The sequence below is a fragment of the Nomascus leucogenys genome, chromosome 12, assembly GCF_006542625.1.
Source record: "Nomascus leucogenys isolate Asia chromosome 12, Asia_NLE_v1, whole genome shotgun sequence".
NCBI classification, from domain to species: Eukaryota; Metazoa; Chordata; class Mammalia; order Primates; family Hylobatidae; genus Nomascus; species Nomascus leucogenys.
The window spans coordinates 33,674,747-33,690,739 of record NC_044392.1 but is presented as its reverse complement, the minus strand read 5'-3'; the positions used below and the strand labels follow the sequence as shown (position 1 = coordinate 33,690,739).

The 15,993-nt window shown below is 45.6% G+C and overlaps 1 protein-coding gene across 10 annotated transcripts in view; it reads right to left on the bottom strand.

Annotated features, from left to right (window-relative positions):
- The window catches only part of GPR161 (G protein-coupled receptor 161), a 56,579-nt gene extending 43,337 nt beyond the window's left edge, over window positions 1-13,242 (bottom strand). For 3 of the 10 annotated variants that reach the window (XM_003258826.4, XM_030824017.1, XM_030824018.1), the window contains exon 1: window positions 12,740-13,242. Coding sequence is in view for 4 of the 10 variants with exons in the window: in XM_004089821.2 (XP_004089869.1) it covers window positions 11,837-11,976 (140 nt within the window). In the remaining 6 variants the exon portion in view is untranslated. Of the gene's footprint in view, window positions 1-9,318; window positions 9,365-10,373; window positions 10,505-11,836; window positions 12,288-12,739 lie in introns of those variants that run through there. The other 7 variants (XM_030824015.1, XM_003258825.4, XM_004089820.2 and 4 more) reach the window with 5 other exon arrangements.
- Between the last annotated feature and the right edge of the window lie 2,751 nt (window positions 13,243-15,993).

Here is a 15,993-nt window from a genome sequence, read left to right as displayed (position 1 = left end):
TGGGTTATCACAGTGAGCCATTATTATGTGATCCAAAACACAGTGATTCCCTCAAGACTGGTAAAGGTCATTTATATGGTTTGGATATTTGTCCCCTCTAAATCCCATGTTGAAATGTGATCCCCAGTGTCAAAGGTGTGGCCTAGAGGTGTTTGGGTCATGGGGCAGGCTTGATGCCATCCCCATAGTAATAAGTTCTTGCTCTATGAGCTCATGCAGAGTGTGGTACTCCTCCCATTGCTCTCCCGCTCCCTCTCATGCTGTGTGGCACGCCTGCTCCTCCTTTTGCCATGGGAGCCCTCACCAGAAGCAGATGCTGGCGCCATGCCTCTTGTCCAGTCTACAGAACCATGAGCCAAATAAACTTCTTTTCCTTATAAATTACCCAGCCTCAGGTATTCCTGTATAGCAACACAAAACAGACTAATAACCAGAATGTTTTCCTCTTACATCAAATGTGTATTGCACATTCTCTGTCTCCTTTTTATACTTTCTCTGCAATTTCTTTCAACTTTCAGCTGCCCCCTTTTCCCTATAAAAGTATACTTATCTGCAGTTTCCCTTGTCAAGAGTATTAAAGGTCTGCGTAAAGTAAAAGCTAATACTATCCTGAGGGAGGGCTTCAGTGCAAAGTTCTCTGAGTACAGACTCTGTCAGACACAAGTCATTTCCTCCTGTGCCTTTGGGGAGTGCTGATTTGTTCCAGGAAACAAAGACCCTTGAAATAGTCTAGGGCCCAGAATAGGCTTTAATATGTTTTAAGCTGTAAGAGGGAAACTGCTGAATTTAAACAAAAATTTAAACAAGACTATTGAGTCCTGTTGGATTTTATACTATCAGAAAGGCCAATATATAAGTGCAGACAAATACGTTTTATACTGAAAGACCTTCATTAGAATCCTTCAAAAGGCCAACTCCAGAAAATATGAATTTTTTGAAGAGACCGTAGGTGTCAGTGCAGAAGATATTTGCCCAGGCCTGCATAACACGTACAATATCTTGACTATCTTGCTTCCCCCCATCATTTTTTTTTTTTTTTTTTTTTTGAGACAGTCTCGCCCTGTCGTCCAGGCTGGAGTGCAATGGTGTGATCTCAGCTCACTGCAATCTCCACCTCCTGGGTTCAAATGATTCTCCTGCCTCAGCCTCTCGAGTAGCCGGGACTACAGGCACCCGCCACCAGGCCCAGATAATTTTTGTATTTTTAGTAGAGATGGGGTTTCACCGTGTTAGCCAGGCTGGTCTCAAACTCCTGACCTCGTGATCTGCCCGCCTCGGCCTCCCAAAGTGCAGGGATTACAGGCGTGAGCCACTGTGCCCGGCCCTATTTTTATTTCCCCTATAAACTCTACTATGACACATCCTCTAAGTCGGGCATTCCCAAACCATGGGTGGCAGCTACTGTGAAGGGTCTCCCAACCAAATATACCCCCAGCCGTCTGAAGACCAAATAAATGAGGTTACACACATATGTAAACTATTATTCTGAAAACGTCTATAGATGCTACTGCGGTCAATAGAATTCAAATTCCTTGTTTATGTTGTCATTCACTCACAGCAGCTTTCTGTAACTGAGCATTTTCTCCAGCTGAAGTGACACTAAAGGGCAGGAGAGGATGCATGCAGCCTGGGAGAGCTCAGAGGTTACCACCATAAGCCATTCCCTACGCTGGCCACTCACCTCCTTGTTGCCACTTATTTGAACACCATCTATCTCTAGACCACCTTAAGAACTCTGAAGAGGCCTTTCCAGAAAATGCTACCTCTAAAATGACCCTTACCATCTCTTCCGGTCTACAGTTTGCCTTTTATATTTTAGTTGTCCTTTCAGACATTCATGTCTTCTCATAATACAAGTATTGTTTTGTTTTGTTTTTTTGAGACAGGGTCTCGCTCTGTCACAGCCTGGAGTACAGTGGCATGATCACAGCTCACTGTAGCCTCGAACTCTTGGACTCAGGTGACCTTCCCACCTCAGCCTCCCAAGTAGCTGAAACTACAGGTGTGCCACCACACCTAGCTAATTTTTGTATTGTTTTTGTAAAGAGGGGGTTTTGCTGTGTTACCCAGGCTGGTCTCAAACTCCTGGGCTCAAGCAATCCGCCCACCGTGGCCGCTCAAACTGATGGGATTACAGACATGAGTCACCACACCCGGCCATAATACAAGTTTTTATTTTAGGTGAGGATGTTTTCCCTTCCAGAAAGCTTATGAATGCTTCCTCAGTTTCCCCTTTGAATTCCCAACAGCACTCTGCATGTGGAGAAAACAAATATTTTACATTTCCCCTACACTAATATCCACTTAAACCTGATATTGAATAGAAAGAACATGGGCTTTGGAATCTTCACCAAACCCAGGTCTGAATTCCCTGTGACTCTGTGTGTGTCTCTTAAACTCTCTGAGACTCAATTTCTCCTAAGACAAAAAAGAGAGTAGATATACTCTACTTTATACAACTGCCAAGAGGAATCTATGAGATACTGAGGGTAAAAGTAGCAAGCAGAAAGGTTGTCAGAAGATACTCAAGGAATGTTTACAAAAATTACTTAAGACATGAAAAAAAAACTCAATTCTTTTTTCCCCTTTCAAATTTTAATTCAAGCTGGCCAGGCATAGTGGCTCACACCTGTAATCCCAGCACTTTGGGAGGCTGAGGCAGGTGGATTGCCTAAGGTCAGGAGATCAAGACCAGCCTGACCAACATGGTGAAACCCTGTCTCTATTAAAAATACAAAAATTAGCCAGGCATGGTGGCGGGCACCTGTAATCCCAGCTACTCTGGAGGCTGAGGCAGGAGAATACTTGAACCCAGGAGGTGGGCATTGCAGTGAGCCACGATGGCGCCACTGCACTCCAGATTGAGTGATGCAGTGAGACGCCATCTCATTAAAAAAAAAATTTTTTTTAGTTAAAGACAGAGAGGTTTAATTCAACTACCGTATTAGTCTGTTTTTATGCTGCTGATAAAAACATACCCAAGACTGGGAAGAAAAAGGTTTAATGGACTTACAGTTCCACATGGCTGGGAGGCAAGGAGGAGCAAGTCACATCTTACATGGATGGCAGCAGGCAAAAATTCCCATTTTTAAACCCATCAGATCTCATGAGACTCATGCACTATGAGAACAGCACAAGAAAGACCCTCCCGCTCCCATAATTCAATCACCTCCCACTGGGTTCCTCCCATGACACATGGGAATTGTGGGAGTTACAATTCAAGATAAGATTTGGCTGGGAACACAGCCAGAGCATATCAACTACTTGTTGATACGGAAGAGATGAAATGGAAGACAGAAAAGATGCACTGCAAGAGAATGCAAAGTAGAAGTGTCTTTGACTCCATAAGGGGCTCAGGGCCTCAAGATTTGAAGCCCCACTATAGGAAGATGCCCCCTCCCAGAACTGAGCTGCTTCAGCTACCACACAGATGCTCAGGCTGAGGGTTGTAGGCACCCAGGTAAGCAGCTGACTGAGAAATATGAAATTTTAATTTACCTCCACCTGTAACTGTGGGGCTGATATTCCATGCTTCCTTTGGCTCAAAACCCCTTCCCTGAAATTGCGTATCTTTTCTTTTTAAGCAGAAGAACTGAAATGATATCAGTGAAAAGAATGAGGTTAGCTGGGGAGGGTCTGAAAATGTCCAAGCAGAAGACACTAGATAATAATCAAACCCACTCCCTACCCCACTATCCTACATCACTGGTTCTCTACCTCACTATCCTACATCACTGGTTCTCAGTCCCCATTCTCCAGATCCCGCTCATCTGGAAATGCCTGGAGACATTTTTGGTTGTCACACCTGGGGGATGCTATTGGCATCGAAGGCTGGGAATGTTGCTAAACATTTTACAATACACAAGATAGCCCCCAACAACAAAGAATTATCCGGTCAAAAATGTCAGTAGTGCCAAGGTTGAGAAAACCTGCTCTACACAAATAATTTGGGTTCATTCTTCTCATTCTGTTTTTTACTGTATGTACTTAATAAACAGATCAAGAAAAATAAAACAAGCCCTTCCATAAACAAAACATACACAAGCTCTGAGAAGACAAGAGATGGAAGCTGTGCTGAGAACAAGACTGAGATGATTACTTCTATCACAAGATAAACAATAATGACTATGTGAATTAGTTTTTACCCTTATTTTTTATTTATTATCCTCATCAAGCCAGGCAAACTAAGCCCATATTGCTAAAACTGAGAATATTATTTTTAAATAGCTGAAAGGAGTACATTTTTTTCTGATGGCCATATGTGAGACGGATGCCTCAGGCACAGGGCTGTCCCCTCCCTCCCTCACCATGATAGCCACACTGCCACTGGTTTCTGGACACCCCTATATTCTTGTTTTCCCATTCCTCACTGAGTTACACAAAATACATTTACTGAAGAGCTGCTCTGTGCCCAGCTCGACTCTACAGCTGGGGCATAGCCCTGAACAAAACATGTTCAAATCTCTCCTATCCTGAAGCTTACATTTTGGAGGTGGGGACACAGACAGTAAACAAATAAATTTTAAAAATAGGAAATAATTCTGGGTAGTAGGTGCTGTAAGGAAAGATCAAACAGGGTAAGCAGAGAGGGAATGGGTGTCTGGGTCAGGGGTGGGTCATCAGGGAAGGCTCTCCAAGGACATGACATTTGAGCAGAGACCAGAAAATGATGCGAGGGAACCTCAGGCAGGCCAGAGAAGAGCCCTTGCAAAGCCCTGAGGCTGAAATGAGCTCGGCATCTTTAAGGATTAGCAAGAAAGCTGGAGAGGAGTGAGGAAGAGAACAGCAGACTTTGGAGACAGTCGGGGGCCAGATTACAAAAAGCATTGCAGGCCTGGAGAAAGAGTGTGGACTGGATTCTACATGTGAGAGGAAGCCACTGGAGAGACATGACTGACTTACACTTTCAAGAGGTCACTGTGCCTGCTGCTGGGTGAAGGGTGGACTGCAAGGGGCAAGCGTGGAGGCAGGGACCCCAGTTAGAAGGCCACCGCTATGGCCCAAGTGGAGACAAAGGCTTGGACCAGGGTCATGGTAACAGAAGTGTTAAGAAATGTTTAGATTCACTGATCTCCTTAAAGACACCAACATTTTGGAGATAAAAGAGGCCTTCAAAGTAACTCATTCTAGTCTATCATTTTACAGATGACAAAATGAAAGCCCAAGGGGCTGAAATGAGTTACCCATAGTCATAGACCTAATTACTGACAAAGCACAAATTTACTGACTGCCATCACTACTCCTCTGCCCTTACCTGGCCAACCCAGGGCTGGGGTGGGCAATGCGGAAGACAGGTAGGCACAGGAACCCTCTAGAGGGTAGTCCTAGCCAAGGTCAAAATAAATGACTCTCTTTGCCTTGGGCAAGGTCACCATAACATCCTAGCCAAACCCAATGGGCCCTTATTGAGCTCTCTGCAGCATCTGACACTTCTGACTCCTTTCATTTTTTTGAGACTCCCTCTTCCCTTGTCTCCCCTGAGCTCCTCTCTCCTGTCTCTCCGTCCTTTAGTTCCTTACCAGTCTTGCTTACCTGCTAATCATCCTACCCTGTAAGTGCTGCAGTTTTCCAAGATGCCCTCTGGGGCACTATTTCTTCCTTTCTCATCTACAGAGGAAATTAACTGTTGGCCTCCTCAATATCTCTTACCCTTGTCCAGCAGTTGCTCCTCTGGAGACCCACCCTTTTCACACACCACATTCATGTGGCTTCATGGATGTGGATGCATGACCTATGCCTTGCCAATCAGCATCTTCCAACTTCCTCTGATGTAATGACAGTGTTGCTGAAACAGCTGGGAGAAGGACAGTTCCCCTTTCACATTGGATTTGAACCTGCAGCTTTCCCCCTTGCCAGAGCTGCTGGAGATCACCACACAGAACCTTAGCATAAAGAAAGGTCAATACCAGTGAGAAAATGGGTCCTGATAAAAACCACTTGAACCCTGAACCCACACCAGAAGCCAAATACACTCAAGCATTTTAATGACACGAGCCAATAGCTTTCCTTTTTGCTTAAGTGGATTTGAATGGATATTCTACCACTTGCAAAAGAAAGAGTCCTATCTGATACCTCTTCTCTCTATATGTTCCCTCTTTATGCCCACTTAAACACTGATGACTCCAAAATCTCCATGTATAGCCTAGAAACTCTTCGGTGCTCCAGATTCATATCCACCCACCTTGTGGATGTTGTCTCCCATATGTCACATTCAGGCACCTCAGATAGCACACGCAGAAAATGGAATTCACATCTCTGCTGCTACCATCCCACTATGCTATTCCTCATGTTTTTCTCTACCCTAGATAAAACATCACCACCCACCCAATCTCTCAGGAGAGAAGCCTAGGACATCCTAGGCCACTCCTTAAGGGAATCCTGATGGGGTTTAGGCCCTGACTACATTTTCTGACTGTGTCACCATGGGTGTATTAATGAACATGTCTGAACCGTGGATTTCCATACTGACTCTCTAGGATTGAATGAGATTGTGTGTGTAAAGCAATTGGTTCCATTTCCTATCACAGACATCCAATGCATCACGAGATCTAAGTCAAAACTTCATCCTCACTGCCACTACGCCAGCTCAGAGCCTCACCATCTTTTCCCTGGACTACTAACAGGTGTTTCTCTCTTCTTCTTATCTTTGATCTCACCCCCACCCCTGCCCCGCCCCCCCGCACCAATCTCTCCTCCCAACCATTGCCAGACTGATTGTCCCCGACACAGCCAGACCATTTCATGCTATTCCCTGCCACCTGCAGAATTTATTCATTTGCAAATACCCTCTACCTCGACCATCCCAAATTGCTCACAGTTCTCCAAACACTCACTGTTGTTCTCAACTCTGTGGCTCTGTACACTGTTATCATTGCCCAGAATGCTGTCTCTTCCTCCTCACTCACCTGGAGAAGAGCTCATACTTAAGACTTGGTTAAAAAAGGAAAAAAAAAGTTACTATAAAAGTCAAAGAAAATATAGATTGGCTGAAGTGACAAGGAGGGAAAATAAATAAAGGAAAAGCAGAAATTTAAAGTATTTTTAAATGGAGAAAAGCAAAGAAAGAATGGAGAGAAAAGAGAAAATTTAGGAAAATTTACTCTTGAAATAGGAGGGGACTTCCTAAGCAAGACAGAAAACTTGAAAACAAAGAAAAATGATAGAGATTTCACTTCATACAAATTAAATACTTCTGGACAATCAAAGGTACAATAAGCAAAGTTGGGGAAGAAGACATAAAGATATTTGGTTTATTAACAAGAAAAGGATTAAAGACCAGAATTTAAAAAGAGCCTCACAAATTGATTAAATTACAAACAACTCAGTTAAAAAAAATTGGCAAAGAATTTGATGCAGGAATTAGAGGAAGTGTAAGCAATCAATTTAGGGTAAACTTGGAAGAATACATCAGCATTTAAAATGCACATAACTGGCCAGGCGCGATGACTCAAGCCTGTAATCCCAGCATTTTGGGAGGCCGAGGAGGGCAAATCCCCTGAGGTCAGGAGTTTGAGACCAGCCTCGCCAATATGGTGAAACCCCTTCTCTACTAAAAATACAAAAATTAGCCAGGTGTGGTGGTGCACGCCTGTAATCCCAGCTACGTGGGAGGCTGAGGCAGGAGAATCACTTGAACCCAGGAGGTGGATGTTGCAGTGAGCCGATATCATGCCACTGCACTCTAGCCTGGGCGACAGAGCAAGACTCTGTCTCATAAAAATAAAATGCCCATAACTGATATGAAATGGTCTCCAAGCCGGGCGCTGTGGCTCACGCCTGTAATCCCAGCACTTTAGGAGACCCAGGCGGGTGGATCACGAGGTCAGGAAATTGAGACCATCCTGGCTAACACGGTGAAACCCTGTCTCTACTAAAAATACAAAAAAATTAGCCGGGCGTGGTGGCAGGGGCCTGTAGTCCCAGCTACTCGGGAGGCTGAGGCAGGAGAATGGTGTGAACCCGGGAGATGGAGCTTGCAGTGAGCTGAGATCGCGCCACTGCACTCCAGCCTGGGTGACTGAGCGAGACTCCGTCTCAAAAAAAAAAAAAAACGAAATGGTCTCCAAGATCTAGATTAAACTTTTTTAATGCCCTATGTAGAACAGAGCATATAATATGCTATCATATTTATTTCTGAAAGAGAGAAAACAGAAGGCACATTTTTGGGTTTGTTTTTGTTGTTGTTGTTTGTTGGTTGGTTTTTTAAGATGGAGTTTCGCTCTTGTTGCCCAGGATGGAGTGCAATGGCACAGTCTCGGCTCACTGCAACCTCCACCTCCTGGGTTCAAGCGATTCTCCTGCCTCAGCCTTCCAAGTAGCTGGGATTACAGGTGCCCACCACCATGCCCGGCTAATTTTTGTATTTTTAGTAGAGATGGGGTTTCACCATGTTGGTCAGGCTGGTCTCAAACTCCTGACCTCAGATGATCCGCCTGCCTCGGCCTCCCAAAATACTGGGATTACAGGCATGAGCCACTGCGCCCAGCCCAGAAGGTACATTTTATTTGCTTGTAGGTGCATAGACTATTTCTGAAAGAATGCACAAAAACTGGTAAAATTAGTTATACCCAAAAAAGGAAAAAGAGGGCTAGGAAAGAGGAGTGGGAGGGAGATGTTGCCTTTTATAACTTTTGAATGCTATACCTTTCCAATTCACTACTTATTCTCAAACAAATAACCTTAAATAAATACAGTAAATAATTCAGTCTCTTTTTCTACACAATCTTCCAGACCTCAATAAACAAAGATAACTCTGCTTAAATAACCACTTAAAATGTACATTTCCTTTGACCCACAGATCCCACATCCAGGAACAATTTTTACCCAGAAATATTGCACATGTACACAGATAAAGATACACAGAAAATCTAGATTAAATTGGAAGCCAATCTATGAGTCCATCAAGAGGGGAATGTTTAAATAATTTATAGGGAACCGATACTATGAAATACTATGTTATTATTGAAAAGAATGAAGTACAATGTATCTGTTATTGTTACTGAATGACTTCTAAGTCATATTGTTAAATCGAAAAAGTAAACCACAAAGCATTATTATATGACCCGATTTATGTTTTTCTTTTTTTAACAGACAGGATCTTACTATGTTGTCCATGCTGGACTTGAACTCTTAGGCTCAAGCGATCCTCTCACCTCAGCCTACCAAGTAACTGAGACTACACGTGTGCGCCACCATGCCCAGCTTCATTTATGTATTTTTTCAAGTATATTCAATATATTCAGGTTGGTCCTAAAGTGAGAAATGTAGATATTACTATTTTATCATGTTTTATATAATATCAATAAACTATATATTCACCTATGTTTCCAGGCTTGGTGAGCATATTGAGCACACTGAAAAAGACCTAAAAAGACAGACATTTACAGTGGTTATCTCAAAGGTGGGGAGAAGGAATAGAGAAGAGGTGGAGGGGAATTTAATTTATTTTCCTATATGTTACTGTGTTTTAAAATATTTACAGCTCTTAGTTTTGAAAAATTAATATATTCCATGAATGCATTACATTATTTACCTAAGGTCACAAATTTATAAGGGGCAGGGCTGGGAGGTAGGCTGTCTGACTTCAGATAGTGCTCTTAACACAGTGTTCTCTCACCCATTGCTTGAGTATAAAACAAACACAAACCAAAATAAAATTGAAATATACCTCCTCATGTTTTACCCCTGGCCAACTGCAAATTCCTTCCTTTATGCTCCAGCACTCCCTGAACATATTTGCCATTAATGCTGTCCTCTCCCCTGCTGAGCACATAAAATGTGCAAGGAAATAGATTAAAACTAGTTGTAAGCCTTTTCTCTTGGTGTAGAAACAGAATCATAGATGAGTACTGGGTGAATGAATGAAGTATGGAGTCATAAAGTCAATCCCTCCTCCAAACTCCAGCTAGCATTGATAGCTATCTCTAGTTCTGTTGATGTTTTTTGTTCTTATAGAAAAACAGCAAGAAGACACCATTTCTCCCCTGCTGTCATGCTTTACTGCATCTCAGAATGACAGTCAGTGCTTCCCAAGGTCTCACACAGAAGACGCAAACGGGCAGTCTGCAGGCCACAAGCAGCCTGCACACATAATTTGGTTAAGCTGCATGCACATTAAAAAAAAATGTTTTGAATCAATTGCTATCTTTAAAAATATATGAAGCTTGTTTTCCGTAAAAATTTACAGCTTCCCCCAAAACTAAGATCAGGCAACCATGTGCTGGAGCCCTACCGCACCTGCAGCTGCCCCCTTACTGGAGACAGGCTTAGCAGCACACAGCTCCCACCCAGCCCTCCTGTCCACCCGCCTCCTGCACTCAGGCTTCCTGACTGGTCCCGGCTGGCAGTGGAGTTTACACCACAGAACTGTGTACCTCCTCTTGCTGACATTTAGGTCAGTTCCAGTTCAACCCATTCTGTCTTCCTCGGAACCCAAACAGAGAGCTCACAGCCCTCTGACCACACAGTGCTCCTTCACCTCTCAGAGGACGCCCAGTGCATCAGGCTGCAACACAAAGAGAACGGTTTGGATATCGTTGCGGCCTTGGATTAGTTCCAAAATGGCAAGCAGGCCTCTTAATGAGGGGTCTCTATTCTTGATGTTATGGTGGTGGAGCTACAGGGCAGGGAGAAGCCCTGAATTAAAAGGACCCACCTGTGTCCCATCAGGAAACCACGTGAAAAGCACTACCAAGGCAAAAGATCTGAGTTCAATCTGGGCTGCTTATCTAGCTGGGCAGGGAGAAGCCCTGAATTAAAGGACCCACCTGTGTCCCATCAGGAAACCACGTGAAAAGCACTACCAAGGCAAAAGATCTGAGTTCAATCTGGGCTGCTTATCTAGCTGGGCAAGAATGCTTCATCTCTCCTGAGCCTCAGTTTCCTCACCTATCAAATGGGCTAGTAGAGCTTCACAAGGCTGTTGTGTGAATGAAAAAGTGTACATGAAAGTGCTTGTAAGCACCTGACAAGTATAAAATAAGACGGGTGTGGAGGAGGACCGGAAGAGAGGTGCTCTGGAAGAAGTAACAGAAATGAGTGCCATGCACTCCAGTCACAGTTGAAGAGCCTCTGTCTCTGTGACCTGAGGTCCCCTCCCACCTCCTCTTTCTGCCCTGAGGGCCTGAAAAATGCCTCTCTTCACTTGCTCCCAGTGGCTATAGGAAAACAGATTATAAGGGAAAACCGCCTATTCCCCGAAGCAGTAGCTCTCCAGAACTCATCTGGAGGTCCAGGTCACTAGGGGAGAAGAGGCCAGGCTGAATCCACGCCTGGCTCCACGGAGGAGCCACAAGGATGGCCATCCTCCCCCAGCCCCTAGCACGCTGAGACAGGCTCACCTGAGGTTATCAGTGTCTCCATTGGACAATCAAGGAACTGAGGTTCTTTCCCTCCAAAACCACACACCTCCTCACGGCTTCACGGGGAGGAGGATCAAATGACATGCTCTGAAAGCACTTTGCAAAAGGGATGAAAGTACAATAACGAGCAAAAATAGCCTCCAAGATGTGATATAAAGCGATGCCAATGCGCAGCTCTGTGGTTACTGGTGAGCAGACCTCCGGGAAGCACAGGAGACACCCCACTTATCCAACAGACGTTCTCATCCCATATGCCTTTGTCCAAAGGTTGCACGGGGGTTAAGCTTGGCCCAGAAGGCGCCGAGGGCTGGTCAAGTTCTCCCCTTTCCAAGAACCAGCTGAATCTCCCTCCCGCAGATCCGAGGGGCACAGCCGCCCACCCGGCGGCGCCGGGCCACTTCTGGGCGCGCCACCCGCCGCCCGCCCAGGCTCGGGGAGGCAGCGCCCTGAGTCCCGGCTGGGAGAAGGTTGCTCACCTGGTCCTCACGGATTCCAGCCGAGGGGCGTGACCGCTTCTCCCCACACCCTTTGCCCTGAGCGGAACGTGGAGTCTCTTGGCCCCAGGGGGTGCGGCCCGCAACGGCCGAGTCCCGGGCACGCACCTACGCCCTCCCATCCAGCGGACTGTTTAGGGGCTTCAGGCGGCGCCGGAGAAAGGGGGCGGGCTGCACCCAGCAGAATGGGGTGGGCCTCTCAGAAGCCCCATGCCGCAGGGGAGGGGCGCGCCCCCAACATCTTCCCACAAAGAGCTCCAGCTCTCCAAAGCAAGGCGCAGTGCGGGCGGAGGACAGCCCCGACCTCCGAGAGGGGCGCGGGGAGAAGGGGAGCGCGGTGGGCGGGGGGACCCTTCTCGGCCCGCGCCCTCAGCCCTCAGCCCCGCACAATGAGTTTAGCCTGGCTCCATCCCGACCGCCCTCTCCGCCCGGGCCCGCGCCCGCGCCCCACGCCGGGTGCTCACCGAGGAGCCGCCGCCGCGGCAGCTCAGGCCCCGGCCCAGCCGCCTCCCCGCCTCGGCCACCGCCGCCGCCGCTTCCTTCCTCCCCGCCGCGCTCCGGGACTGGAGGTTTCGGGTTTCAGCCCGCCGAGCCCCGCTTCGCTCCTCCCGCGGGTCAGCCACCAGCACGCGGACCCAAGCGGGCGCAGGCCAAGTAACTTTGCGGCGCCCGCGCCCCGCCTCCCCCACGCCCGGCCGGGCCCCTCCGGCCCCCAGAGCCCCGAGCCGCCTCCCCGCGCCCCGCACCGCCCCGCCCCGCCCGGCTCCCGGCGCCCCTCCCCACCCGCGCCCTTTCCTTCGCGTCCGTCCGCCCGCCCTCCCGGCTGCTTCTTTCCCATTTCTTCCCACGAACAGCCTCGGCTGCTGCTCTTTGTCTCGCCCTTACCCTCTCGGCTTGCCCCACTTTTCTCCTGAAAACCTTTGTGGTCCCTAACTCAGGCCTTCCCTGTTCCCGTTCCTCCGCCCCAGTTCCAGCCGCTAGGACGTCCCCTTTTCCATGTCTCCCTCCATCACACAGACACTTTCAGATTCTTCTCGCAGGCTCCTCACAGTCCCATTCTCCTCCTCCAGTCCCGCCGTGGACGATCCTGGTATCGCCTTTGCTGCTCACCTTTCATTCATCCAGCCGACGGGCACGAGCATCCATCTGCCTCCTGCCAGGCTCTGTCCCGGGCTCTGTGAATACCACAGTGAATCCGCCCATAAGCCAGCCCCGGGGAGTGGGGAGTGGACGTAAACAGGTCTTCACACTGCTGCCCTGCACTCCCTCGGAACCAAAAGGCCAGGGAGCAGTCATCACAAAACAAAGAGCGGGCGCTGTCAGCTCGGGGGACGGAACAGTTCCTTCTCAGAATGTTTGTTTTCCCTTCCTCACTCCCCACTTTGCCTGCCTGTCTCCAGCCTCCTACGTTTTCTATGCAGCAGTCTTAATAAGGGGATGAAAAGTTGAAGCACAGACTAGAACTGCTAAAAAAGGAAAGAAGGAAGGACAAACAGGGCAGCAGAATAATCAGGTAAGAAGTTATAAAGCCCAGTTCACTAAACTCCAGCAAAAAAAAAAAAAAAAAAAAAGATTAAAAAAAAACCCTGATGCTGTGCTTAGAGCAGGATTCACATTCCTCTGAAATCCATCTGCTTTGATAAAGAGATTAATTATTCCCTTGTCTACAGATTAACACTGTGGGAGATGGTTCCTTAATATTATTGGGCCACTGAGGCACCATTTAGAACAGTAATTTACTGTCTGGCACCTGCCAAACACCCACATTGCTCTGGGGACAAATGGGATAATGGGGAGAAAAAAGTAAATGGATGCCTTAATATTCTATGGGATAAATGCTTTATTTGGTCAAAAACTGGAAGCTGATGCTCCACTTAGAGTCTAGGTCACCCGGCAAGCCAGACACTTGAAGGAGCTTAAAGCTTTCTGTTCTTAATAGTATTTTAGATACTTATTTTGAAATCCCTGATATTTATTTAATTTATACTGACTCAGATGTCGACTAAGCTCTATGAGCCTGAGGGAGTGAGTTAACCTTCCTGAGTCTCAGCTTATTCATATATAAAATGGGGATACTCATACCTTCCTATCTGTAGAGTTGAAAAGGTTAAATGAGGTCATGTAAGTAAGTAAATCATCCAGTGACATACAATCTGAGAACTAAACCCTTTTGAAAATTGGTTTTCACGAAAGGTCTGAAAATATATGCCACAGACTGGCATAGCAAGAATGAGAATAAAAAATAAACAGTTACAGCTGTTTTGGCTCCATACCCATCCATGATGCGAAAGCTGTCCTTCAAACTGAGCAACCTTTTCCCATACTTACTCTATTTCATTTTGAACTCCTCAACAGAAAACATTTTTTTCTCCTGCTGCTCATTATCAATAAATACATTATTTATCACAAAGATTTTTCTTTTTTCTGAGCTCATAAGCTCAGAACTTACTGTGCATTCAGGGATAGAAATTGCTGCCAACAAATGCATTTTCAATTGCTCTCTTAAGATTTTTTTTCCCTTCTGGAGCTAATATTGAGCTATGAGCAGAATTCAGTCAGATGCAGAGAAAACAGACAAATTGTTATTAAAGTAATTATTTCACCGTATATCATTGTATAGGTGACAATTGTGAAAAACGTGACTGATTTTGTGCAAGAATGTATTTATGTTTTTTTAGAAAATGAAAAATACACACTAATTCTCCTTTCCCAAATTAGTTTAATAAACCATTCTGTTTTAGAGACATCCACAAAGCTTATAAACTAAGATAATGAGAGGCCTTGTCCAACTGAACCTCACATGTGTGTTGAATAATTTATATATAAAGCATATTTTATGTAAAATATCATTTCAGTCTAGCAGTCCACATAAAACTGGTGAAAGCAAAATTGTGAAGTATGCTATTTGTTCCACATGGAATGTTATTTCCTCCACTCTTTACAGGCCAAGCCCTTCCTGCCCTCCACATCTCATATATATGCCACATCCTCAGAGAAGTCTTCCCTGATGGGATCTTGCTATGTTGCCCAGGCTTGTCTTTAACTCCTGGGCTCAAGCTGTCCTCTCACCTTGGCCTCCCAAAGTGCTGGAATTACAGATGTGAGCCACTGCACTCAGCCCCTGACCAATCTAAAAGAAATTCTCTAATCTATATTCTCTCTCATAGCTCTGTTCTTTTTCTACATAAAATGTGTCCACATTTAGAAAATATGCATCCATTTTTCTGTTTATTTGTTTACAGTATGCCTCCACTGATAGAATGGTAAAACCATTTGACCTCAGATGGAGACTTCCCTGAAACTGATGCGCCACTGGACTGATCAGAAACAAGAGCCAATCAATATATATATATTTTTATTGAATCAGTATGGGTTTATTTCTCTGTTACTTGGAACAGAAAGCATCTAACTCAGTGATTCTTAATATGACATTTTGGAAGGGATTTTGGGTTTGTCACAATGATTAGAGGACACCTCAGGCATTTATTGGGTGCGGCCCAGGATACTAGACATCTTGCAGTACATGAAGTAATCCTACACAAAAAGAACAGTTCCTTTCACACGTGACAGTAAAAACTGTCTATACTTTTCTAAGTCTGAAATCGAACTATTTTACGTATATGCACGAAGATTTTTTTTGCATGGTTTTGTTGTACAGCAATTTGTCTAGGAATGCAAGTATTATGTAAATTGAAGGAAGATTGCACTTTGATTTACTCAAACCTCACCAAGAGTTGTTCAGTATTTTGGAAATCACCTCACTATTAACAGTGCCACTCATGGTATCAGATTTACTAGTACAAGTTAGGTGACTTAGTCTACATTTATACATCTATGTCATACTTGCAGTGATCCTGTCTATAACTTCAAGTGTCTGACCACTTCATGATGTCATCCACTAGGGCTGATATATTGAAATGAGCATTATTGGGCCAGATGCGGTGGCTCACTCCTGTAACCCAAGCATTTTGGGAGGCCGAGGCGGGTGGATCACTTGAGGTCAGGAGTTCGAGACCAGCCTGGCCAACATGGCAAAACCCTGTCTCTACTAAAAATACAAACATTAGCCGAGCATGGTGGCACACACTTGTAGTCCCAGCTACATGGGAGGCTGAGGCACAAGAATTGCTTGAACCAGG